Source organism: Centruroides sculpturatus, unplaced genomic scaffold, assembly GCF_000671375.1.
Source record: "Centruroides sculpturatus isolate CEXI.00-Female unplaced genomic scaffold, Cexi_2.0 scaffold915, whole genome shotgun sequence".
In the NCBI taxonomy this organism is placed as follows: Eukaryota; Metazoa; Arthropoda; class Arachnida; order Scorpiones; family Buthidae; genus Centruroides; species Centruroides sculpturatus.
This window is the reverse complement of record NW_019385197.1, coordinates 45542-73174: the sequence shown is the minus strand read 5'-3', so window position 1 is coordinate 73174 and position 27633 is coordinate 45542. Positions and strand designations below refer to the sequence as shown.

Sequence of the window (27633 nt, the reverse complement as noted above, 5' to 3'; positions counted from 1 at the left end):
GCCAGCTAAAACACGTAAAAATAATATTAAAGTAGCCAAGACATAGCCAAATATTTTAGCGCCACATCACTAGCGGACATTTGAAATTTGCCGACTAGGACGGTCGGTTAACCGATGTGTCAATTAATCAGGAGTCGGATAATCGAGGCTCTACTGTAGATAATATTTTTTCTATTAAATTCACTGATATCTAACGTAATTAATAACCATTATTCTACATTATTCATAATTAAAATTTACTAACAAAGCGCAGCATATTTGAAGTATACAAAATTAATTTCTCTAAAACGAATGCAGAAGAACAGCAATTTGTGGAAAATTATTCATTAAAGCGTTCAAACTCAATGCATTTGAATTGACAAAAGTTCAGTTGTCAACATTGTAATAAATCACTTTTTCTTCCTTTGGCTCTGCCACTTTCTCGATATTTCTTTTCTTATGACAATAAACAAACACAACAACTGTGATTAAACCTAACAAGGTTAGCGAAGTAAGAACAGTAACTGCGATTTTCCATCCAAAAGTACAACCAGCTTCGTCAAAACACGAGATTTGCATGCATTCACTATTAAAAACAATACTGGTAAAAGAGAAAACAGACGAATTTTTCGTGCATAAAACCTCGGAGAAATCTGCAATTTTCAATTTGTTTCGAAGCAACCAGTCTTTAGTGAATCGCGAATGGCAATCACAAGTCCAATTGTTTCTCGATAAGTACACCGTGAATTCAGCAGAGACGTCGATCAGATTCATTAATCCGGAAGGCAATTCGGTTAATCGGTTTCCGTCCAACCAAAGAAATTTCATGTTTGGCATAAGAACATAATCCGAAAAACGGAAAAGAGAATTGTTGCTCAGGTGCAGACGGGTGACTTTGTTCCACGTTCGAGAATCCACAGTCGAGAAATCACTTATGTAATTATTACTCAAGTCGACGATTGTCGCATTTTCGATCAGAAATTCGGGTAATTTCTTTATTCCCTTTCCATTACAGTCGACTTTGAGGTTGTCGTTTTCTGAGAAACATTCGCAGTTTAGTGGACAATGGCTTTTAATGGAGAAGAATTGCGTAAAATCCAGCAATTTTCTTTCTTCTCCGTGACATTTCATGTCTTTTACATCCGGAAAAATTTGTAATGAAATTTCTAAATTCGATTGAACAGTGCTGACGAAATGCAAAAGTTCTCCATTACAAGTTATTGGGTTTCGACCTAATTGGTAATTGGGTTTGTTGAATCCGTACTTCCATTCATCGATGTAAATGGTTTTTATGAGACAAAAATCCAAATCGATCTTCATGCGGTTCGGAGTGTAAATCGGCAATTTGACAATTTCGAAATAGTTGAATGGAGCATAAATATAAGTCAAATTGTAGTTTGTCCAATTTAAATTCGGCCATTCTGTCAAACCTGCTCCACCCAAATACAGTTCTTCGAGATTATTGTTGAAGTCGAAGGAAATTTTACTGAAATTGTTATGAGAAAGAGAAAGAATTCGTAAGTTCTTCGTTGGAAGAAAGATGTTTTTAGGTAAAAATGTCAAGCGATTAGATGATAAAACTAGTTCTTCCAGATTCGACAAACGTTGGAACGTATCTTCTGCAATGTTTTCTAGACGATTTTCGTGAAAATTAATTTTTTTGAGTTTATAAGGTCCATCGAAAATACCATTCGGTAGTGTCGATAATTTATTCCGACTGTATTGAAAAACTTCCAGATTTTTACAATTTTTGAGCAGATTGGATGGAAGATGCAGCACATCGTTGGAATAGAAATCAACCTTTCTTAAGTTCATGCAATTGGAAAAGAAATCTTCTTCGATTTGAAGTAAAGGAAAGTAAGAAGCGCGAAATTCTGTCAGATTGTCGAGTTCCTTTAAAAATGCAGAGCGCAATTCAGAGAAATGTCCAGAAATAGAAAAATTCCTTAATGTCGAAAGACCTTTCAACAAGTTTTCAGGAAAACTTTTTATTGGGTTTCCTTCCAAATTCAACTGTTCCAATAAAGTGAAATGTTGAAAGAATGAAGGATGAACGAATTCAATTAAATTATAACTTAAGTCGAGTGTTTTCAAATTATAAAGACCATGAAACAATTCTTCTGGTAAAGTCTTTAATTTACCAAAGTTCAGTTGTAATTCAGAAAGATTCTTCAATTGTTGGAACGGTCTGTGCAGAAACGACGTAAAGTTATATTTCGAGATTTTCAAAGAAATCAGAGAAGAATCACTGGGAAAACTCAAATTAAATACGTCGAAAGTTCTTACTCCTTCAATTTCTAAATATTTCAGAGACGACATATTTATAAATGATGCACTATCGAAACTCAACGTCTCAGTCTTGTATTTTATGAATATTTTCTCGATGGCATAAGTCGAAGCGAATCTTTCGACGGCAAATCTCGCCAAGTAACAATCGATAAAAGCTAAGTGTTTAACGTATTTGGCGTTTAAACAATGCATCAAACGAATGTCGATGGTTTGTTTGTCACTGCAAGTGACAGATAACGAGTTATTGAAGATTTCCACAGAGGAATGTCTATTTGATATATAACACCTATCGGCGGTCGATATGCAAGAATTATTTATTCTTAGAATCCAATGACGTATAATTTCTGTACCGTCTATAATGTGGAATTCTCCTATTTTACATTTGTATATTGGCGCTTTACAAGTGAAGTTTCCCCATTGGTTCCAGAAATCTTGGCAGCAATTTACTAGCGTGAATAGGAATGGAAAAAGGATTACCAACCTCATCTTTTCTGCTCACAGTCTTGTCGTTTCTTCTATTTTAAGTGAGACAAGTCTTAATGTGATACACCAGCATTTATTGTTTCAACCGTTACTTGTCGACTGACAAATAAAGCGGATGAATTACGAGAATAATTAGAATGATTCATTATTCATTGCTCTCATTGAAGATGATTATGACATAATTTTTAATTAATTTCTTCGTTTTTCGTCTCGCTCATATAGTAACAAGCATTTCATATTATTACTAAATAATTATTGTCACAAATATTTATTAAGTCTAATTTATTACTGTGTAAATTTGATACATATATTATATATATACACTTAGATTACACGTTCCGTATGCCACAATTAGTCGTCAAGTTGACATTTTGAATTCTGAAAGTTTTCGAATTTAGAAATTATCGATTTCAGATTTTAATATGGCGCCTAAAACTGGGATTTTCATAATAAAGACACGACTCATTCATTTTTTATAATTTCCTGATTTAGAAAAGTCATTACTTTCATTTTTGTTTTTTTTTTATTACTACAGTAATTTTCTTTCCTCTTTCCATTTTACTTTCTCATTTTTCGATTTAATTTCCTTTTTTCTTTCATTGTACTTTGTATTTTAATTATAATTTGCACTTAGAGAATCTCAGAGCATTTTACGAGTATATTATTCCTTTTAAAGTTAAAATCAAATAATATTGTTTTCTGTGAGAGTGTCTCGGAATTGCCAGGCATTGTCTATTACAGAGTCTGCAACACTAACCGTTAACAGTGGCTAATGTTAATTACTATACGGATTGTAGAACGTACCGGATATAATAGAATCGATAAAGGCAATTAAACACAAAGCATTCTTAAAATACCTAGGTNTTGATAAATGGAAGCAATATCATTGCGGGTGAAATTTCAAAGGCGAATTCACAACTGATGGTAAACCTGTTTTTGAAAGTCATATAATAGAATTAATTTCGTATCTAACGAAAAATACAAAAAGTTTATTTAAAAAAACTTCAAATTTTTTAATTCGTGAAAATTTGAATTTAATTTTCACAAAAAAACGGAAGTTTAAACTTACAGATTATTCGATAAAGAAATATAAAGAATACGTAAAAATTACGTAAAGAATGGTTGCAGAAACGTACTATGAAAGGCACAAAAATGATTTCTTGTATGAATGAAACTGTCATCATTTGTAATATTTAGGGAAAAGTTGGGTAATGAAAGAGTGCAATGCAGCTCACTTAGGTACCTCGAAAATGAATGGAACTGCGAATGTACGATTGAGGTGGCAAAGTAGCAAATGTGATGATAATTTTGTGCTGGCCATCAGAAGTAGAGTTTTTCCTTCTATTTGCTGTTCTCGAGGTGATGGCTTAGAATATTTTGCAAATTTCCACAGAGAATAAGTATATAATTATTTTTAACTGTTTTCATATTACATCATACATCAGCATTTTATAAAATAGAGAACTTTGTTATCCGTTGTGTATACAATACAACTTTCCTATCACCGTTTTCAATTTATTTAGCTAGTCTCATTGTAGATCAAAATATTTTCTGTCGAAATTAATAAATAACCCTAAAAATAAAGTAATAAATAGAAAAGTTTGACATATTCTTTTGTTTTTCAATACTAAAAATAATTAAGACTATTACTAAATAAAAGTTTTTACAATTGATACGCAGCAGAAAGATATTTACTTTCATTTATAGAATTTCATTCTCTTAAATGACGTTACAGTTGACCCTCCCTATAACACTGTTGATAATTCCGTTTTATATGAATTCCATGTTGTACGAGTCACTTAAATTTTACAAATATGTGTGCCGGGATGTGAACGGCTCGCGTATTTGTAAAATCTCAGTGACTCGTACAACATGGAATTCATATAAAAAGGAATTATCGAGAGTGTTATAGGAGAATCAACTGTAATTAACAAAATTACAGTTTATTTCGCTTTAATTTTTTAAAACATTAAACATTATTAACATTGTATTTACATACAGATAAAAATGTATCCATGTAAACAATTGAATGTAGTTACAAAATATTATCTCTTACGAACCTTGATGAAAAGTACTTAAAACTGTTTAAGGCCATCCCTTGGATGTTTCACTCACCTTCAACGTAAGATAAAGGATTACATAAAAAATTATTTCATTATCAACACAAAATTCTCTAATAAACACACGTAAACAATACAAGTTAATATAATGTTTAGCGTAGGAAATATTTCTTTCGACACAATTGTTCTATTTCAGGCAACATCCTGTAAAAATCTAACAAATGTTTTACTTATACGGTAAAAAGAACAATAAGCTTTCTTTAGAGTCTAAAGGAAGCTTATTGTATCAGAAGATCCCTAACTCACGTCTTGAGATTGAGGAAAGACAGTCATACGGACAGACGGACAAAAGTAAGAATCTATAAGTCTACAATTTTTTTCAAACTGTAACTCAAAAAACGTTTGTAGCTGACACATCCTTTTCTTATTACATTAAAAAAGAATGCCAAAAGAATATATTAATTGCCTATATTATATCAAAGACAGAAATTATATATATGTTTGTTATTTATATCTTTCCTATACTTTACCTTTACTTTGTTGACTGCTGAATAACAGGGGAATTGCAGCGATCAGACAAAAATGCAAAAGATTGTGGTATTTTCTTTTTGTATGGATGTTAGTTTTTGTATAGGTAAGTATATATGTTTCTGTGTATGTGTGGGTGTTTAATAAATTTCAAACTTAAGATCGGAGAGTTTAGAAATGAATATTTACGAGAAAGAACATAAACCAGTTAATAATATAAAAAGATCCAATATGCCAATTCTTTTTTAAAGTGCCAAATTAATACAAACGTGTTACTCGCAAAACCGGTCCTCGCTTAACGAGCAGTGAAACTTACAAGTTAGAACCTGATGTCCAGCGCGGAGAATCGCCTTTATCAGTCTGAATCTTGCGAATTCCCTTTTCTAGTGTAAGTCTCGTTCCCCCAGTAGATCATTATTAACTACACGAAACGTAGACAGTCTCCAACACTATAGATTTCGTGTAGAAATTTCTACTTTATTGTCACCATTTAATGCAAGATGACGAAAAGAAACAGCACGGCTTCACCCGGAAAAAAGATGAAAAACGATAAAAAGGGCAACAGAAATGTTAATGAAGTAAAACGAAACTCGTATAAAGCGGAAATCTGTGTAAACGGAAAGCTTTTCAGGGTGATTTTGTATTATTATTATTTTAGAAACAAGGTGGAAGTAATATTTTTTGTGAATTCGTGGACAAAGAAAATCCCCGCTTTATGAAATGTATCTAGTATGCTTAAATGAGTAAAATTAAAAGTAATTGAGCTTCACAAGAAATTTTTTAAGTAGCAAATTTAGTATCAGACTACTTACTACTTATAATGTATTAAAAAAACTCATTCAGCAAATAATTTATACGCCATAAAACATACCTTATGTTGTTGAAATAATTTATTTAACGCTAAACTTTAGTTAAATAAATTATCTCAGCAACTTTAGGTTTATTTTGATTGTGTATCAAAACAATTCTGCATTTAATTGATAAATGGAAGCAATATCATTGCGGGTGAAATTTCAAAGGCGAATTCACAACTGATGGTAAACCTGTTTTTGAAAGTCATATAATAGAATTAATTTCGTATCTAACGAAAAATACAAAAAGTTTATTTAAAAAAACTTCAAATTTTTTAATTCGTGAAAATTTGAATTTAATTTTCACAAAAAAACGGAAGTTTAAACTTACAGATTATTCGATAAAGAAATATAAAGAATACGTAAAAATTACGTAAAGAATGGTTGCAGAAACGTACTATGAAAGGCACAAAAATGATTTCTTGTATGAATGAAACTGTCATCATTTGTAATATTTAGGGAAAAGTTGGGTAATGAAAGAGTGCAATGCAGCTCACTTAGGTACCTCGAAAATGAATGGAACTGCGAATGTACGATTGAGGTGGCAAAGTAGCAAATGTGATGATAATTTTGTGCTGGCCATCAGAAGTAGAGTTTTTCCTTCTATTTGCTGTTCTCGAGGTGATGGCTTAGAATATTTTGCAAATTTCCACAGAGAATAAGTATATAATTATTTTTAACTGTTAGTTTTAATCATTATATTATAAACTGTATAGATTTATCTTAACATTCACGCTTTTCGGTGAATTTATAATATTCAATTAAGCCAACAACAAAACATCCAAATCCAACATGACGACGAAAGGTAATGACGCTGACGTAAGCTAAGTACAGTACAACAATAGTGCTTTAAGGTGATATTTCATCCGTTTATCGTATTTCAAATTAAACTAAATGGGGAGAATGAAGAAGACAATAAAACATTTACAAATTCTAAGAGTTATACCAGAAAATCGCAAACTACATGCATTTAAGTAAGAATAAATTCATTTTTCGAACAAAAAACTTAAATTAAACGAGGCTGTGTGCATCCGAAAAGAACTGAATATAAGAACGAAATTATAAAGTTAAGTTTTCGAATTTTAATAAAGAAAATCCGAAAAATACACTTTAAAAGTGAATGGAAAATATTTTAAAAGATGAAGAAATGTTTATAGTAAATGCGATTATTTGAAAAGTGAAATTTATACTTTAGTTTTAATCGGTAATTACTTTTATAGTTGGCATTTCAATAAGTAAACAGATTATTCATTACGACCGATCCTTCTGTATTCGTTGTCTTTAGTACGTTTCAAAAAACTAGTAAATTAATGAAAGTAGTTACATTTAAATTGTCGTAATTACAGAATTCAAGTGTGAACATTGTAACAAACCATTTCCTCTTGATGAGTATTTGGCTCTTTCTTGTCACTTCGTCTTCTGCGATAATAAACGATGGAAACAGCAATAATCACACCTATTAATAATAGCGAAGTAAGAACAGCGACTGCAATTTTTCATCCAAAAACAGAAAAATCATTTACTAAAGATACCAAATTTATCTTTTGAAATTTCTCCACATTCATCATTGGAAACAATATCGATGAAAGACAGAAAAGACGAATTTCTTCTGCAGTAAATATTGGGGAAATCTGCAATCTTCTGTCTGTTTCTAAGCAACCAGACCTTAGTAAATTGCGAATGGCAGTGACAAGTCAAATCGTTTCTAGATAAGTAAAGTTTAAATTCCGGAGAAATGTCGATCAGATTCATTAAACCGACAAGTAATTCGGTTAATTGGTTTCCGTCCAACCACGGGGATTTGAGGTTTGGCAAAAAAACGTAATCCTGAATATTACTTATTGAATTATTACTCAGACGTAGATGGGTGACTTTATTCCATGTAAAAAAATCGATATTTGACAAATCTTTTATGTAATTATTACTCAAATTGACAATCGTCGCATTCGGAACGAGAACTTCGGGAATTCTGACGATTCTTTTTCCGGAACAATTCACCAACACGTGATTGTCTTCGTCGAAACATTCACAATTCATCGGACAATAATTTCCTATGACTACGAAAGCTGTATAATCAAGCAAGTTTCTTTCTTCTCCGTAACATTTTGTGTTCTCTATACTCGGAAACATTGTATTTGCTACTTCTCTATTTGACTTAAAAGCAGAAACGAATTGCTGCAGTTTGTGATCACAAGTAATTTCATTATTACTTAAATCATAAGTCGGCATTTGAAATTCATATTTCCACTCATCAATGTAAATTGTTTTGATCTTAAAGCTAGTCATTTGAATTTTTAGACGATTTGGTGTGTAAATTAGCATTTTGGCGGTTTCAAAACGATTATTTGAGAAATCGACTGCAGTCAAGTAGTATTCTGTCCAATCTAACACCGGCCATTGTGTCAAACCCGCATTGTTTAAACGGAGAGTACGCAGGTGCTTGCTGCTGCCAAAAGGATGCTCACCAGTAAGTTTAGTTAAATTGTTGTTAGATAGATCGAGAAGCGTTAAATTAATCAATGGGAGGAAGATGTTTTCGTGTAAAAACGTTAGGAGATTTTTTGATAAATCGAGGCTTTGCAATGACGACAAATTCTGAAAAACGTCTTCGGGAAGATTTTCTAACCGATTTCCCCGCAAGTTTAACTCTCGCAGTTCAGAAAGTCCGTGAAAAATTCTTGCTGGAAGTGTCGATATTTTATTGTTCGCACAGGAAAAATTCGTCAGTAGTTTTTTATTTCTTAGCAGCTTCGGCGGGAGATATTCAATTTGGTTGAGATTTAAATAGACGGTTTTCAAATTAATTAAGTCAGAAAATACATCTTCTTCGAGTGACGAAATAGAGCAATTATAAGCAAAAGATACAGTCAAAGTGTATAATTTTTTAAAGAATCCGGATGGAATTTCTGTTATTCTATTTGCATTAATAAATAAAAAGCTTAAATTAGAAAGACCTTTCAGCGTGTCACTGGTTAAATACTTTATTTGATTAAATCCTTAATCCAAAAATTCGAGTTTGGTCAGATTTCTAAAGACAAGTGGATGAATCGATTCAATTTTATTCTCACTTAAGTCCAGAATGGTCATATTATGAAGATTATAAAATAGACCTTCGGGTAAATCTTTTAACTCTCCATACGAGATGTCTAAATCGTAAAGATTAATTAACTCTCGAAAAGGTCTGTTCGGAAATGAAGTGAAGTTAGACAATAGAATACTCAATGAAGTCAGCAATGGAACATTGCGAAATGTTAAATTTAGAAATCCCGACGTCTTCACGTGTCGTATTTCGACAGATTGCAGAGAGGACATGTTATTAAACGAGGCGCTCTCGAACTTTCGTTTAGACACGAATGGTGGGTACCATATCCGGACGCGTTTGATTCCATACCCGTAAGTGAACATTTCAAAGTCAATCCCCGACAGAAAACAATCTCTTACCTTTATTTCTTGTATATTTCTAACGTCCAAACATCGCATCAAACGAGAGTCAATCGTTTCCTGGCCGCACTCGGTATACAAGGACCGGTTAAACATTATAACAGCGGAAAATTTGTTTGATTGGTAGCAGCTGTTTGCCCAAGACATACAAGAAGCTTTTTCCCAATGCCGCCAAAACTCTTGACAGGAATTTGCTACTAGAAATAGAAACGGAAAAAAGATAACACACCTCATCTCGTTTAATGAGTCTCCTAATTACATCGACAGACGAATCTCAGCACTATGATTTTCAGAAATCAATTAACAATTAAACAATCCTTATTATTAATATTCGCTATCAGTACTGTTGCTATGTTGACAGCACTACGAATTATGACGTCAGTGATATTGCATCTTAATTTGCAATATAAATATGACGTATACAGTTATTTATTTCCTCGTTTATGTCCGTTGTAGTAATAAGGACAAAATAAGCTTAACTTTAAATGAATATTTTACGGATAAAAAATTTGTTGTCTTTTTTACATTTATTACACGAGAATTAATCGTTTAAACAAATTGACATCGTGAATATAATACTCTTTCTCTTATTTTTCTAAGACGTATGTGAGTAGTGTTAATCAATTGTGTTTTGTGACACAAAACAATGTTATTATCTTAATTCAGTTAAATTATTATAATAAAAATTTGATAAATGAGTACAAAATAAATATAAAATGTATTCCTTTTATATTCGTTCAAATATTCGTTCATTGGATGAAATTTAAATCATTTTATGATGAAATATAAAATAGTTTTTGGAATTATTGATTCTTCATCTTACACTAATCTTTCGATAACTTGTGATTGTCTAATACGTAGAAGTGTTTTTGGAATGTGTATTGCACGACGTCACAGACGACACGTAAATGTTGTTAGACACAGAGAACATTTGAATCAATAACAGATATTACGTCATAATACGTGTCAAATTACGTCGTTCTCCGTACGTTACGACAGTAGACTAATTAATTAATGAAAGCGAAAGGTTCTGTACGTTACTCGCAACGAATTCGTTCGGTAGCTGTGACGTAACACGCCAATTATGAAACGACAATTTTGTTCTTCATTGTTCGAAATCTAAAGGATTATGAATGAATGTTTACGAGGAAGAATGAAAAACAGTTTATATTTACTCCGAATATAAAAGTGCTAAATTAATACAATCGTATTCATCCACTCCTTTCTTAACAACCGCCGGAACTTACAATCTGCTCTTCAGCGCGTGGAATTCCTTTTTGTAGTGTAAGTTCCGTTTTTCCAATGGGCCATTGTTTACTACAGGAAACGTCGGCAATCTCCAACACTATAGATTTCGTGTATAACGTTGAACTTTATTATGCACTGATAAGTGCAAGAAGACGGAAAGAAAGAGCGGGACATAATCAAAAGAAAGGGCAGCGAATGAACGCCGAGGCAACAGAAATATTAGTGAAAATAAAGCGAAAGCAGTACAAATCGTATGCTAAATTTTATTGGAATTCGAACCTATGTAACGCGGAAGCGGAAGACATGTTTTGGTAAGAAAACATTAGAGAAAGCAACAAAAAAAGTTGTTTCTTGTTGACAGGTTAGGGAAATTGCTTTCTAGTACAGTAAGACTTTGCTTAACGCGGGGTACGTTCGTAGACGACAAAGAGCTGAACGAAACACGTTCAATCAGAAAGAGTTTTCACAAGTTTTATTAAAACTTCCTATGACGAATCCCCCCGAGCTTCCGATATAAGCACTTCAAAAAGTTTAGGATAATTGGAATCCATCTCCCAATCCGCCAACCCGTAAATTACAAGAACTGGGCAAAATACAATATTACGATTAAACTGAAAGAGGAGATATTTAGCCTGGTCTTTTTCCTTTCTCTTTATGTGAAAATATGAATTTCTAACTAAAGTGTCAAATAGTTTCCTAATTAAATGTATGATTTTCAAAAAGTTTAAAACAATATGAAATAAATTGATAAATATCGTCTAATTGTAAGTAATAACGCTTATAGTTTAGTCCAATTATGAGAATTTTATCTCAGGTATTGTTGTTTCCAAGTTTATTCGACTGTAACGGACTTGGAAAATTGTGATTATTTAACGGGACAGAAGTGGCGAAATCTTCGAGTATTTCCTCATGACATCAACGGAAGATCGTTTGCAAGATGACGATGCAAATTAAACAAACTAAAGTTTAAAGTCACACGGGCAAAAATGCCAAAAGATGGATTACATCTTAAAATACAATGCTTTAGGATTGTCCCGGAAACAAGCAGACCTGTCTCCATTTGAAAAAGAATGATAAGGAGAATCTAACCCAAGCCATAAAACAAATTTAAAAGAAAAATGTACAAAAATTGTGTCTGAAAGTAGACTAGTACAATGAAAATCATTTATTGATAGTACATTAAAAAGAATTATTTATTTTGACACGGTAACAATTCCGGGGTGCGAGTTTTAATCATAATTCTAGTATCTTTTTTATGTATAATATATGGATCGGTTTCGTACATCAGTCTTTTCATTTAACAATAAAGTTGTGCCGGTCATCTATTTAAATCCTTTCGGGAAAGAAATTATATGAATTGTAGTTACGTGACTTCCGATTCTCATCGCACCTTTCAAAAAAGTTTCCTGCTTAAACTCCCGTCTTTTCGAGTTGGTTTGCCGGATTAAGTACGACTAGAAATATGTCTGAAGTAGGTTCGGTGAAAGCACACCTTTACCCTCAAGATACCTGTTCGAATGGAAGTTTTCTTACTTCAATCGTGTTATGACAAAATATAAAATATTTCTTGCGTATTATTCTCATTTTTTCTCGAACTTAAAAGAAAATAAAAATGACCCCTTTTGATATGTAAAAAAGACAGCAAGAATGCCTGTAATTAAGGAATCAAACGTTATATACGTGGATAGAGATACGAAAACAAAGAAAACACAAAGTGTAGAATAAAAATAGTAAATATATACAGTGAAAATTATGTAAGAAGAAAACAGTTATAATTTGAAAAAGTTATTATAATTAGACCAACGAGTTGGCACGTCTTTGTAGCAACAGTCGAAATTTTACCAATCAAACAGAGTCTATTATTTCACCAATCGCAACAACGGTGACGATCGTCGCCGACGTTAACGTCAGTTACTTATATTTAGTACTAGCTGATGAGCCAGACGTTGCTCGGGCAAAAATAACAACAGCAAACAATAAGATTATTAGAATTTATTGGTAGAATTAATTCAGTAAAACAGAGAAAAATATGGCGATCAGAAAAATAACCCGGTCGCAGATTTTAACATTTTTGTGCTGGGAATATTTTACGGGATAACGAAGTCCTGTTAAAATACAAAAGACTTTCATACGAGGAATATTTTTTGCCCATTCTATCCTCTTCTTCGGAGATGTGGTTATTAAATAAAATAGAAAACATTAGAATTTAAGCAATGAAAATTATCTTATTGAAGTAAATTTAATGCTACAGAAAACCACAGATCCATCAACGATCTTTTGTAAAAATTGCAAATTTAATAATTTTTCTGAATGGTGAAATGTTACTTCCGTTCGGAACTTTCTGTACAGAAAATATTGCTAAATTATAGATGTACAATATTGATTTATGCTTAATTTACTGCTTTATTATGCGATAATGATGCATTTTGTAGCATCATTCGTATTCAAAATGCATAAAAACGTATACAAAATTAATTATTAATAGAAATAAATACAAAATAATAACGATTTACGAAAAATTATTCATTAAAGCGATCAAACACGTAAGGTTTTAAATATCCAAATTACAGAGTTTGTCAGGTGTAAACATTATAATCAACCATTTCTTTGTCCTTAGATTTTGGCACAGTCTCGACATTTATTTTTCTGAGACAATAAACAATGGAAACAACAATAATCTCATATACTGTATTAACATTAGCGAAGTAAAAACAGAGACTGCGATTTTCCATCCTGAAACAGAACTTACTTCATTCAATCAATATTCGTTCGAAGAAGAATCACTTACTGAAAATGCCAAATTTATTTCTGAAATTTCTGTGCATCCGTCATTAGAAACAATATCGATGAAAGACAGAAAAGACGAATTTCTTCTGCAGTTAATATTAAAGAAATCCGCAATCTTCTGTTTGTTTCGAAGCAACCAGTCTCGATTAAATTGCGAATTACAATCGCAATTAAAATTGTTTCGTGATAAGTAAATGTTAAATTCCGGAGAAACGTCGATCAGGTTCATTAAAACGGAAGGTAATTGGGTTAACCGGTTTCCGTCCAACCACAGCCATTTCAGGTTTGGCAAAAAAACATAATCAGAAATATTACTTATTGAATTATTACTCAAACGTAAATGAGTGACGTTCTTCCACGTCACACAATCGACATTTGACAAATAATTTATGTAATTATTACTCAAATCGACAATCGTCGCATTCGGGACAAGAACTTCGGGAATTCTCTCGATTCCCTTTCCGGAACAATTCACTACCACGTAATTATTTTCGTCGAAACATTCACAATTCATCGGACAATAATTTTCTATGACTACGAACGATGTATTATCAAGCAAGTTTCTTTCTTCTCCGTAACATTTCGTCTTTTCTATATTTGGAAACATTTTACTTGCTACTTCTCTATTTGATTTAATCGCAGAAACAAACTGCTGCAGTTCGAAGTTACAAGTAATTTCATTACTCCTTAAATCATAAGTCGTCATTTGATATCCATATTTCCACTCATCCATGTAAATTGTTCTGATTTTACAATTAGACAGATCAATTTGCATGCGATTTGGAGTGTAAATTGACAACTTGACGATTTCAAAATGATTATTTGAGAAATCGACTTCAGTTAAGTTGTATTCTGTCCAATTTATCACCGGCCATCGTGTCAAACCCGCATTCTTTAGACGGAGAGTACGCAGATGCTTGCTGCTGCCAAAAAGAATTTTACCAGTAATTTCAGTTAAATTGTTGTAAGATAGATCGAGAATCGTTAAATTACTCAATGAGAAGAAGATGTTTTCGTGTAAAAACGTTAGGAGATTTTTTGATAAATCGAGGCTTTGCAATGACGACAAATTCTGAAAAACGTCTTCGGGAAGATTTTCTAACTGATTTCCCCGCAAGTCTAACTCTCGCAGTTCAGAAAGTCCATTAAAAATTCCTGTTGGAAGTGTCGATATTTTATTATACGAACAGGAAAATTGTGTTAGCAATTTGTTATTTCTCAAAAGATTTGGAGAGAGGTGTTGAATTTTGTTGAAGTTTAAATAGACGATTTTCAAGTTAAATAAGTCAGAAAATACATCTTCTTCGAGTGAAGAAATAGAACAACTCCATGCAGAAAAATGTGTCAAGTTGTGCATTTTCTTAAAGAATCCGGACGGAATTTCTGATAATTCGTGGTTCCCACTAACAGAAAATATCTTTAAGGTAGAAAGACCTTTTAACATGTCACTGGGTAAAGCCTTTATCTGATTCCATTCTAAATCCAAATATTCCAATCGGGTGAGATTTCTAAAGACAAGTGGAGAAATGGATTCAATGATATTTAAACTTAAGTGTAGTTTTTTCAAATTGCAAAGATTATAAAATAGATCTTCGGGTAAAACAATTAACCTACCAAACTTGATGACTAATTCGGAAAGATTAATTAACTCTCGAAAAGGTTTGTTTGGAAATAAAGTGAAGTTATATTGTATAATTCTCAATGAAGTAAGCGATGGAACATTGTGAAATGTTAAATTTAACAGTTTCGACGTATTCACGCCTCGTATTTCGACAGATCGCAGAAAAGACATGTTACTAAACGAGGCGCTCTCGAAGTTTCTTTTATACGAGGATGGGTTCAATACCTTGACGTGTCCGATTTCATATCCGAAAGTGAATATTCCAAAGTCAATCCCCGACATATAACAATTAGTAAATGTTATCTCTTGTACATTTCTAACGTCCAAACATCGCATCAAACGAGAGTCAATCGTTTCCTCGCCGCACTTGATGGATAAGGATTGATTTAATATTTCAACGAAGGAAAAGTTTTTTGATTCGTAGCAGCTGTCTGCCGATGATGACAGGCAAGAAACATTTCCCCAATGTTGCCAAAACTCTTGACAGGAATTAACCACTAGAAATAGGAATTGCAAAAAGATAACCCACCTCATCTCGTCCAAAGAGTCTTGTAATTATATCGACAAACGAATCTCAGAAGTATTATCCTAGGAAATGAATTAAGAATAAAACACAATTCTGAACTCCTAACAGTCGATATCCTAACTGTTGCTACGCCGATAACACGATAAATTATGATGTCAGTGACATTTAATCGTCATTTTTTACACAAATATGACGTAGACAGTTTTTAATTTCCTGGTTTATTTCCGTTGCTGCGAAAGGAACAAAATAAGATTAATTTTAAGTGAATATTTTACAAATAAATAGTTTGTTTTGCAAATTTATTACGCGAGAATTGATAGTGTAAACAAATTGATATTGTAAATAAAATATTATTTATTTTCTTTCTCTAAGACGTATCTGAATGGTGTGTTTTGTGACACATAATAATGTTTTTGTCTGACTCCACTTAAATTATTGTAATAAGAAATTTATTACTGAATGTCAAGTAAATATAAAATGTATTCGTTTCATATTCGTTAATTGTTTTTTCAATTCGTGAAATTTCAATTATATTATGACGAAATATAAAATATTTCTTGTGTTATTGACTTTTTTCTTTAAAAATTTACAGAAAATCAAAATACTTTTGATTATTTTTTGCTGTCTTCTTTACTTATCAAATAAAAAAAAAAACAGAAAGTATTTCCTGTGTGAATGAAACTTTAACCGTTTGTCATATTTAAAGCATTTCATTAAGCTAATAAAAGTATAAGATAAATGAGAAACTCTGGAAAATAATTTATAAATATTTAGAAAATGGAAATAAATTTAATCTTCGAGTAAAAAGCTTAAAATAAATGAAACAGATTGCGGCAAATACTTAATTTAAAACAAGATATTATCTATTTGACGAATGTGATCCTTGAATATTACCGTTGATCCTTGAATAAGTAATGATTGCCTTTATTTCGTATAACTGTTTTTTGGAATGTATTGTGCGTCATCACAGACGAGACGTAAATGTTGCTACACAACGAAAACATTTGTATCAATAACATAAATTGCGTCATCATTGGATACACCAGTGTCGAATTACGTCGAACTCCGTACGTTACGACACAAGATCGAACGAGACTGTCGAAACGGAAGAAACGTCACTGGCTTGTTTGGTAGCTGTGACGTAACACGCCAGTTATAAAACGACTACGTTGTTCTTCATCATTCAAAATCGAATCGTTTATGAATGAATGTTTACCAGGAAGAATGTAAAACCGTTGTGTTCACTCCGAATATAAAAAGTTGTAGTAGGCCAATTTTTTTTTTAAAGGGCAAATTAATATATTCGTGTCCGGCCATTCCTGGATCAATTGTTGCTGGAAACAAAAACTTTTTCTGCAACACGGAGAATTCTTGTCTTTTAGATGGACCTTCGTGAAGTTTCTGGATGAAGAAAATATTGGCGTGGTTCCGGTAAACTGAGAGTTGTAAACATCCGTCTCCTTCGATACAAAGTAAACATTTAATTAAATGTAAGATTTTGGTTATGAAATGAACGTATTAATTGTTATTTTAATTAATTATAAAACTGCATTACGAAAACGTAAACTAGGATAAGAACTGACATAGAAGAAAACTTCCTTTGATAAAGTAACAATGAAGACGAATGACTGAAAAGAAATTTCATCTTCGGAGGATAAACACCTAACAAACAAAAAAAACGTACAACAAACTGCCATTCCATTAACAAATGAAAAATGTAACGATGAAAGTTGTAGACATTAGGGAAATATTTTCTGTGTTTCGACAAGAGATTATGCTGTCGTTTACCTGGGAGATTCTGAGTCTAGACTCCAAACAATTCTTTTAACAGACAATACAAGGCTCGCATGTCGAACAATTCGAGTGTTAATAAAGTGGAAGACTCGTTTTTTAATATTTATATTTAAAATCGAAAGGAAGTTAGTGTTAAATGTGTGCGAAAGATAAGAATTTTAATTATAATAACCGGAATGTTCGAAGGAAGTAAATATTAATGTATTTGAGACCAATTTGAAGTAATTAAAGTTTTCCGTTCTGTATAATCACAACGATAATCGACACTTAATTTTATAATTTATTACTATTATAAAGAATTTTACTCCATTAAATTGAATTTTTTTCTCGCAATTAGGGTGAATATTCAGCAAATTAATACGCGTGAAAATCTAATAAAATTTATGTACAATTTATGTACTCTTCACTATGCCTGTCTTCGGTTTTAACATCCTCTTTTAATTAAAACACGTGACATCTGGTCCAAACTGAAAACTCTAGAAGAAAATCAGAGTACCCAAACGTGTGCTTTTTTACAGCTGGTTTCGATTTTAATCTATTTCACTCCGTTATCGAGAATAAGAAAGGACAGACGAATAGCGAGATGATTACAGACGGGCAAACTTACGAGAGTCTGAACGAAGTTTTTCAATATGAAAATTGCGGCTCGATAATCACAAATACTTTCTAATGGAACCAAAGCCAAACACCAAAGGAGACAATTATGAAATTCCTAAAATCAAGAAGTTCATAATATTCACGTGCAAAGCCTTTAACACAATGGAATTTTCTGCGTAAAGAACGGTCATTTGACGAATTTCTTAACCGAGTTCGTAGAATTTCAAACCAATACGACATGTTTTTCAATTAAATAAACATGAATTTATTTTTAACTTTAATGGAATCGGTCCGATAAAATATCGAAAGAATTAATCGGAAACAGCCAAATAAGTAATCAGTTAAATAATTATATTAAGGAAATACTTACAATTACGATCGATAAATATCCAATTAACGAACGTCTTTAACGATATCACCATAAACAGTTGATTCTTACGGAACAAACACAATGTCGATAAGAATTAAATCATTCCTTAGCAACGGGAAGTAACTATTTTATTTTTATTTAAAAATTTTATTTTTTTATTATCTTACTTTTAATTATAACGTAAATTAAATAGAATTTCGTAGGAACTTGTTTCCGAATATTTTTAAATATAATTTCTATAAAATTATTGTTGAATACTTTTACAAAAATCAATTTATTTCCTGTTGTAGGCCACTATTCACAATTTCTGTTGATTTCGGATAGAAGATGAAATTATCATCTTCTATCCGAAATCAACAGAATATTGATGGAAAACAATCCTCGATGATCCGTAACAAAGTAATTTACAACACTCCAAAAATTCCATCAAATACCATATAAATTATAATTTCCGAATTTTCGGAAGAAGTAATAATTAACTTAAGGACATACTTAAGTTTTTTTGGTCAATAAAACAGAGGATTTAAAAGTAAAACTGTCCACTAATTGCTTAATCTTCAGATCGGAAAAAAATACCCAAAAATGAATTAAAAATAGTTATTTGCTTTTTTGAATCTGATGTCTTAATTTTCTATGTATTACATTACACTCTTTCTTTAAAAGATCTATTTCATATGAGGATTTCTCGTCTTCTCGAACTATCCACAAGTTTTTTCTCTTCAGTTTACGTTGTTTATTTAGAGTAAGTCGCCGGATCGATGATAGTCGAAAACGAATCGTGAGTCACCGCCGGCATCACTGATTAGCGCCTAATTTTTTCACTGGCACGGCTGGTGGTTGCTTAGTAAAATTCGGCCCTCAAAGCTGGGGTAGACGAGATTCGGCTGTCTAAATAAATGATGGAAACAAGATGGGAAATGTCCGAAGGAGTAAACGCTTGGCGATATATACGGGTCAAAGGCAAACTCGCTTGACAGAGAAGGGTTAGTGACCATTTAATATAGGACTGGTAATGTCGCTACGATAGAAAGTCAGTTCCGGTTACGTTTTAAAGGAAAAGTGGAAAGGGCTAAAAGTCCCTCTAGAGAGGTGAGAGAGGTTGTGGGAGATTGTCCTCGCTCGCAAGCAGTGTGCGAGAGGAACGAATCCAGTTTCTGAATAAAGAAAAGTAATGGGTGTTGTAGCACTTCAGTGCCATCCGGAAAGTAACGTTTAGGACTCTCTCGATGAGGAGGACGTGGCAGGGAGAATCCCTTTCCGAGAGCGATGCACCGAATTCTGCGCTTAGGCATAACACTGAGTAAACCAAACCGAGCAAATTTTTTATCCCGGACTATTTTGCCTGAATGAAAAGAATTTTTTGAAGGATCCCTGCTCAAAGGGCTAGTTCGGAGCGAAAGAAACTCCCGTGGGTAGTCCACGTGAAGGCTGATTAGAAATGGACGTCAAGGATACTAAGGGTTGTTTCTCGAGGAATCATTCCCGTTTTATCAATAACTACAAAGACCTCGGTGAGGGTCGTAGTTTCGGAGAGAAGTCGAAGACTGCGCTTTTTCCGGCCGGAAACGTCAAACTCCACTTTGCAGCCTGCGACCGAATGGCTGCCCGAATCCGATTTATTCTTATGGGTAGAATGGGGTGTGGGGTGGAGACTTTCTAACAAACTCAAAAGGTGAGGTGGAAAAGTAAGGATCGCAGCCACCGTAACGTTGCGCCAACAATTTCCAGCGCGAACAATTTGATCATAAGCCCAGCTTGGCGGACAGAGTCGTACGGTTCTTCTGGGTGGAGTACAGTGACGTAAACCCAGTGGTATTTTGCACGCTCTATTTCTACGTGACTACCATTTCGGACGTTGGGTGGAACGGGCCCTCTGTGAATGTTCCCTGACTGGGTGGGAATCGGTTCGTCAGTCCATCTCTGAAATGTTGCTGTCTGTGTCAAACGTGGCCGGTGTGGAGTGTGGGCCAGGTTCTCGCTCCTCGTTTCAAGACATCCAGTAATCGGAAGACTAGAATCCCTTTGACGGTTTATATCTTTAGAATCTCCTCAGGACACTGTGGGTCGTGAGACGATTCTAGTCTAGAAGGACTTGTGTGTGTAGGCAAATGAAATACATTTTTATAATAAAAATGTTTGTATTATTTTTCCGAAGCTCTTTGTTTGTATCCACTCTGTCTTCCACTGCTATTCAAACCCCAGTTGTAAACATTGGTATTATTCTACAAATTACATTTATCATCTAGAAAATGACTATTTCACTAAAACTAAAAAACCCTCCTAACCACGACCTTTTTTCGGATAAGATCTCGGGTTCCTCAGAGCAGTAGGATACCACCTTGACCGTTTTGCCCTCCGGCCGTGGTACACAAAAACATAGATTAGCATGCATACATACAGAAATTATTTCCGAATTATTTTTTTCATTTTTCGGTGTTTTAAGGTCTCGTAAGTCCAAAAATATGAAAATCTGGGAGTCATTTTTTTTCTGGACTTCCGTACTTTCCCTCTTATTACAGAAGGAAAAGTAAAAACCGTAATACAAAATAAATATGCAAAGTTGCAACAGAAACAAAAACTGAGCTGTCAGTTTTTGTGACAGCTGAACTGCAGCTGTCACAAAAACTCAGATATTTATTTGGAAAAAGCAGTTTAAAAAAATATACAAGTATTTGAAGAATGTGGTCATAAAGAGACTTCACCCTACAAATGTTCGTAAAATTAACCTGGGCCGAAACATCGAAGTGCTTTACACTCGAGAATGGAAGAAAGTCGTCTTTAGTAACCAACACTTTTCGGGGGAAAATTATTTGAATTATAGTAACGTGACTTCTGGACTGCATTGGGCATCTTTATATAGTTAATCATGGCCATCTTCGAAGCCAATAATCCAACTTTTTTAAAAATTTCTGACAACATTTTTTTCTAGCATACAAGGTTTCTCGAAACTGCTTAGTCTGTTGTATTAACGGTTGCACAGAATCATTATGTTTCATTGGAATTATGGTTGGACTCGTATATATCTATGTGCTGTATATATAAATTAACTTATATAATATACTAGCTTAACCGTCGCGCATTGCTGCGATCTCAGAAGAAACGAAATTCAAGCAAACTCGTTAGCAAAATTAAATTTACATTTTATCATTTTTATTGAAACTTATTATTATTAATTTTCATGGGGAAAACATTTCAAAGTGTTGTTTTAATTTTATTTATTTATTGGAGTGTTTGTGGATAAACGATATTTTTTGTTTTTCCGTCTGGTGCGTATACGAACAAATCAAAAGATTTTCCGACGCGTCAGCCGGCCACATACAGTTGTTCACGCGAGAAGCGCGGATTCTTCAAATTTAGCCCATACACTCGCAGCAATTGTCAGAAGCGCGATATTCCTCACTTTTATAATTTTTTAAAATCTTTTATAATTTTAATTATTTAATTGCTTCTTCCTTTCTTCCTTAGCATATTGTGAAATTTCTGATAGTTAGATAATAAACCGTTTTATTGTAATTTGTCTTTTTAAATTATTTCGAGTCGATATTAAAATTTGGAAAAGGGGGGTTACCTAGATCGATAAAATACGCGAATTTCTTCCTAGGACTTCGGTTGTTGTTCGAGGTACAGTTAAGAATTTAACGAAGTTCGAGCGAATACGTAATTAGCAAAAAATAAGTTGAAATAAAGTGATTAAACAGAAATTATTACAAATATCGTAAATAACAGTTCACAAATGCATATATAAAAATATTTTTTGAAGGAGAGAAATAGTCTTCACAATTTGAAATCGATCGAACACACAGTGCTCGAATGCTCGTGTAAACGCGCGCCATCTATCGTAGGATTAATGCCAGAAACCTTCGCGGGAGTATATTAAACAACTTCCCAAGGCTTCACGGCAATCGGATAAACGGTGTGGTAATGCATAAAGGACGAACACACACACACACACACACACACACACATACAGTTGACCCCCCTATAACATGCGTTCCTATAACGACAAATCCTATAACGTAGCGAAAAAAATTGTAGCAACATTCGTATAAACTACCTCCTATAACTTCGTTTCGCTACAAGATTGATAGAATTCGGACCGATAGTAGATGAGCAGATGAACTACTTTCCTCTGACCCTGCGCCACGCTACGGAGCGGCTAAATTGAGTTTGCTATCGTCTGTTTAGTATTATATATTAATTATATATAAATTAGGTACTGTATATATAATTATATATTAACTTAATTTATTGTAACTTTATTATAATTATATATATGCTTTCTGCCGCCTGGCAACACGCTACGGAGATTTTAGGCTAGTAAGTTGAGTTTATTATCGTCTGTACAGTATGTAAATTAGGTACCGTAAGTCTAATACAGCACTAATTTTATACATTTCTTGTAAAAGAAACACTTCTTATTTAACGGCCATAAAAATTATTTATATTAATGATGTCTCCAAAAGTTAAGTTATTTTTCTGCGAAAAATTTTTTATTAGAAATCGCGGCCGCCGTTTCGTGTGCTGTTCCGCGACGAAGACAAGCTTTGAACAACAGCGTAGTCGAATGGTGCACACTCGGTAAATAATCCTATAATTTTTTGTTTATAGCATAGTTTATACAGATTATTCCCAAAAAATTATACGTGTTTTGAAAATGTTGAGTGGAATTACTCTAGAATCGGTTAATTTTATAGAATAAAACCTTTCAAACAGCCTTAGTCCGTAAAGTTCACACCTATCAGGCTGCGGTTGGCTCATGTATTTAATCATTCCTACAACGTAAAATTCGATTAACGTGAAACGTATCTAAGCGTTATAGGGGGGTCTACTGTACATTTATTTTTATATATATAGGGGAGACCGGGGCAACTTCGGCATGCGGGACAAGTTTGTCAAGCGTTTTTTTTTAAAAACAAATTAAAAGGAGTCTTTGGTTATAGGTTAGGCAGTTGAGTTTTATTGGTGGCTTGTTGATTGTAGTGTTTTTATTATTCTCCAACAAGCGTAGTTGAATTATCAAGCATATAATATTTTGCTTCCATTTATATTGAATTGGCAGGTTTTGTTATAATTCCATGATAACGAAAGTTACTTTTCCTGTTGGAAGGATGTAACTTCAACTTATTCACGTGGCCAGATCATGGCTTGGCATTCTGTTCTCAGGGTTGTACTTAATGTTTCGAAATCATGACTAGCGGGGAAGATCGGCAACATAAAGCCACATTAGAAGCAAAGGACAAAAATCAAACAGATGATAAATGAAAACATGTTTGCATTTGCTATTCATGTATATATGTCTTTGAACTTGCATTTCGTTGTAATAATATTAAATGGATGTTGGATTTGTATTTCTTTGTTTTAATAGTGAATTTCAACTTATACATTGTTAATAACATAATTTTATATACGTGCCTATCTTGCCCCATTACTGTTGCCCCTATACCAGGCAATTTCTCTCTTCTTGTAAAGTTGTAATTATTTTAATTATTTTTATTTCCAAACTGATTTTAACCAATTCTAGAGTAAGAAAACGTCTCAATAGCCAATATGCAAAGATTATTTTTCAGTTTACAGCAGTATTTATTACACAAAATTTAAGTAAAGCTTAACATGCCGATCTTGTCCCGGTCTCTTCTAGATATGCCTCTTTGTTCTCAGCTTTTTGCTCAATTTTTACATTAATTATTACTGCATCCGGTTCCGTACCGGCTTATCTAACCTTCCATACATTGTTACACATGTTCATATACGAATTAATGCTTTGCAGTATGCCTTAAATGTCCTAAAATACACTGTATTTTGAAAAGTTTGAAAAACGTTGATAATAGCATTATACAAATGACAATTTTTAAAAATACTATTGATCTTTAAAAATTTGAAATGAAATATCGTATCGTCACGCAACTAATAATGAACTCGGTTTTTATTTTAATTGCAAATGACATAAAACAGACAACGAAGTAAATTGTTTAATTAAAAGTACTCATAAATTTTGACTCATTACTAATCCGTAACGTGTAAATACTTCAATTGTTTATTCAGTTTCATTCCTGCTTTGTTTCGTCACAGAAGGGAGAATCTTTCAGGTTTTTCAATAATTTTGTTTTATTCAAGAATTAAAATTATTCGTAAGTATAAAGATTGTATTCAATAATAAATTTTAAGGGCTTTTTCACCTATAAATCTATAAATGCGTAATAATTTTAAGAAGACTATCTGTAAAGATATTCTGTTCGTTATACAAAATGGAGTTTCACTCAATTATTGCTTTTATATGAATTTAGCAATGTCAAAGACCCATACGGTTCGTCATCGTGACGGTCCTGTATAAGTATGCTTTATCACAGTAGGTAAATTATTGTAGGGTTTGTTTCCTTTTGCATCGTTGTTACAAGCTTTGCAAGTTAAAATTATAAACAAAATATATCTAATAAAAAGTTTCGTGAGAAGATACGAGCTATTAGTCATAATCAAATTTGATTGCATAAAGATGTTGTAATTATTAACAAGATATAAGTATTAGAAGTCTTGTAATTTGCAACAAGTACTGTACATTGTTATAACTGTAGGTCAATAAGACACTGGTCATTCCTCCAATACAACATATAATAAGAAATAAATCAATTTGTTTCATAATGATAAACGTATTTTTAATATATTAAAATAACGACATTATAATACTTAACTTTATGTATAGTTTCTAGCTGTTATAATGATTATGTGAAGCAATTATTTTTTTTATTTTATTACAGACAGTAATTTAAAAAATGATCCTTCGCTTTAAATTGTCTTATATATTGTTATATTTTTCACTTTTGGATAAAGCTGACAGTAAGTGTAAAATGTGATATAACAATAAATAGAATATTTATATAAAAAATTAACTTAAATTTATTTAACTCGTTTTCTATTAAAAAATTTAGTAAAAGACTTATTTATACAAAAGAATATTATTTTATTATTGGATAACAAATTAATTTTTAAATTTTTTTAAATGTAAATGCATCTATTTCGCATGTTACTTTTGCTTTCCATTATAAATTTTTAGACATTAATATACCACGCTTATAAACAAATAAATGCCACAGAAAATGTTGATTCCGACAATAGATTTGATTGTAATAAAATTAAAAACATTAATAAATAATATAAGAATATTACTATTAATAATAATAATAAAATACAAGAAAAATGATAATAACAAATAATACAAGTTGTTAAGAATTAGCACCATCCGTGGAAACAGGAAAGCAACAAATGTTATTATACAATTCGTTTTGTAAATATTTCATGTATATTTTTCAGAATAACTACTTTATTCGCTATATCTCTAACTGAATTACTATAATCAATTAATAAACTCCACCATACCGTTAAAACTAAGCAACTAGGTATGACGAGAGTAATAGTTTCATCCCCAGCCATGCCGAGGCTATTCGGATTTGCTAAGACACATAAATCTGAAAGAAGCTTGAGGCCAGTAGTGGATAAATGCTGTGCTCCTACGATATCATTAGAGGAAACTTAAGAAATTTATTAATGCGAACATGCCTCCCCACATTTATAACGTAAAGCAGCCATTAGAAGTGCTCTAGAAGTTGAAACAACTGAAAGTTAACGAAACAAGCTACATGACAGTTCTCGATTTTAAGGCTATGTACCTTTCAATTAAGCTTGAACCATGTTTTTGTCACTTAAAAAATTTTACTTGGGCAATATCGATAACGCAGCGAAGTTAAGACAGCAAATCCTAGTACTGGAGCATTTGGCTACATTCTCGTTACTTTCCGTTTTTTGACGGTACTACATACTCGCATCTTAGAGGATTACCAATGGGTAGCCCGGTCTCAGGCTTACTGTGCGAAATGGTAATAAGATCTCTGGAAAATAGCATATTGCAGAAATATGAAGATAATATGATAATGTATGCAAGTTACGTCGACGACGTATTTATTATTTGAAACGATAAACCAGACATACGCCAATTTATTAGAGATATGAACAGCAATGCGTATGGCTTAGAATTAGAACTAGAGCAGCAAGATCATAAAAGGGTACATTTCTTAGATATAAGGGTCGAAATAGATGAAGAAGGGCAAATCGCTACAAAAGTATATAGAAAGCCGACGAATGTTTCGGATTTGATACCATGGTCCTCTCATGACCCAACAAGCTACAAACTAGCAGCGTTTAGAGCACTGATTAAAAGAGCATACACTCATTGTAGCAAGGTATATGACACACGTAAAGAACTTGAATACATCGCAAAATTAGAAAGAGATGTAAAACTTAAGCAAAGTAAAGTAGAAGCCGTAATACAAAAAGCAGAAAAAGGATGCAATAAGACTGGAGATAAGAAAGAGAAAAAACAGTTCACCATAATAGAATACAGGGCGCCGTTAAGTAACATATACAGAAAAATAGGAATAGAAAGCAACAAGAAGATAGCATATAAGAGAAACACGACAATATACCAAATGCTAAAAAATGACAAAACACCCGTAGACTGGAGGCTAGTTCCAGGTGTGTACAGAATACCGTTGCATGATAAAATGCTGAAAAAAGACCTATATTATATTAAAGCCACAAATAGATCATTAAAGGAAAGATTGGAGAAGCACGAAAAAAATATAAGATTTAAACAACCAATCACAACTTTAGCTAATTATGCGATTAGCTAAAAACGAATCCTACAGAGATTGCAATCTAATGGAGCAAGGCAGATATTATACAAAAAGTTGAAAATAAACGACATCTGATATATATATATATGACGTGAAATTGTGAAAAGAAATGTAAAAATCTGACAAAGTACTACTGGCACTGATGCAGAAAAATTATTAATAAGTTTAATTAAAAAAAAAACTGGCCACGACTGACTCACTTTGTTGTTTTTTATTCATGTTGTGATAATAAAATCGCAATCTTAAATCGAAAAATTATGAGATGGCGTTTTTATTCAGCTGAAAACTTAACAAATGTTTAACTGCCAAATGTAGAAGTTGATAGTTATTGAACAAAAGTATAGCTACAACGTGAAATGATATATACATACAATA

At 32.6% G+C, this 27633-nt stretch overlaps 2 protein-coding genes across 2 annotated transcripts; one reads left to right on the top strand and one right to left on the bottom strand.

Annotated features, from left to right (window-relative positions):
- Positions 1 to 216: 216 nt before the first annotated feature.
- On the bottom strand, positions 217 to 15904 carry LOC111636027. Its single transcript, XM_023381178.1, has 5 exons — positions 13643 to 15904; positions 7723 to 8871; positions 7564 to 7646; positions 6688 to 6818; positions 217 to 2554 (listed from the first exon to the last, which is right to left on the bottom strand). Exons 1-5 carry the CDS (start codon positions 15819 to 15821, stop codon positions 367 to 369), a joined length of 5730 nt encoding a protein of 1909 aa, XP_023236946.1. The 5' UTR covers positions 15822 to 15904; the 3' UTR covers positions 217 to 366.
- A 10667-nt stretch (positions 15905 to 26571) lies between these two features.
- LOC111636026 lies at positions 26572 to 27255 on the top strand. Its single transcript, XM_023381177.1, has one exon. The coding sequence runs from the start codon at positions 26572 to 26574 to the stop codon at positions 27253 to 27255; it is 684 nt and encodes a 227-aa protein (XP_023236945.1).
- Positions 27256 to 27633: the final 378 nt, after the last annotated feature.

What these genes read in the sequence shown, in the direction of transcription:
- LOC111636027 (XM_023381178.1), bottom strand. Translation starts at nt 15,821, where the DNA reads ATGAGGTGGGTTATCTTTTTGCAATTCCTATTTCTAGTGGTTAATTCC. An exon ending in ATACTCATCAAGAGGAAATG is followed by an intron (nt 6,819 to 7,563) that starts GTTTGTTACAAT and finishes AAATATTCTAAG; the next exon opens with CCATCACCTCGAGAACAGCA. An exon ending in TTCATTTTCGAGGTACCTAA is followed by an intron (nt 2,555 to 6,687) that starts GTGAGCTGCATT and finishes GACCGCCGATAG; the next exon opens with GTGTTATATATCAAATAGAC.
- LOC111636026 (XM_023381177.1), top strand. Translation starts at nt 26,572, where the DNA reads ATGAACAGCAATGCGTATGGCTTAGAATTAGAACTAGAGCAGCAAGAT.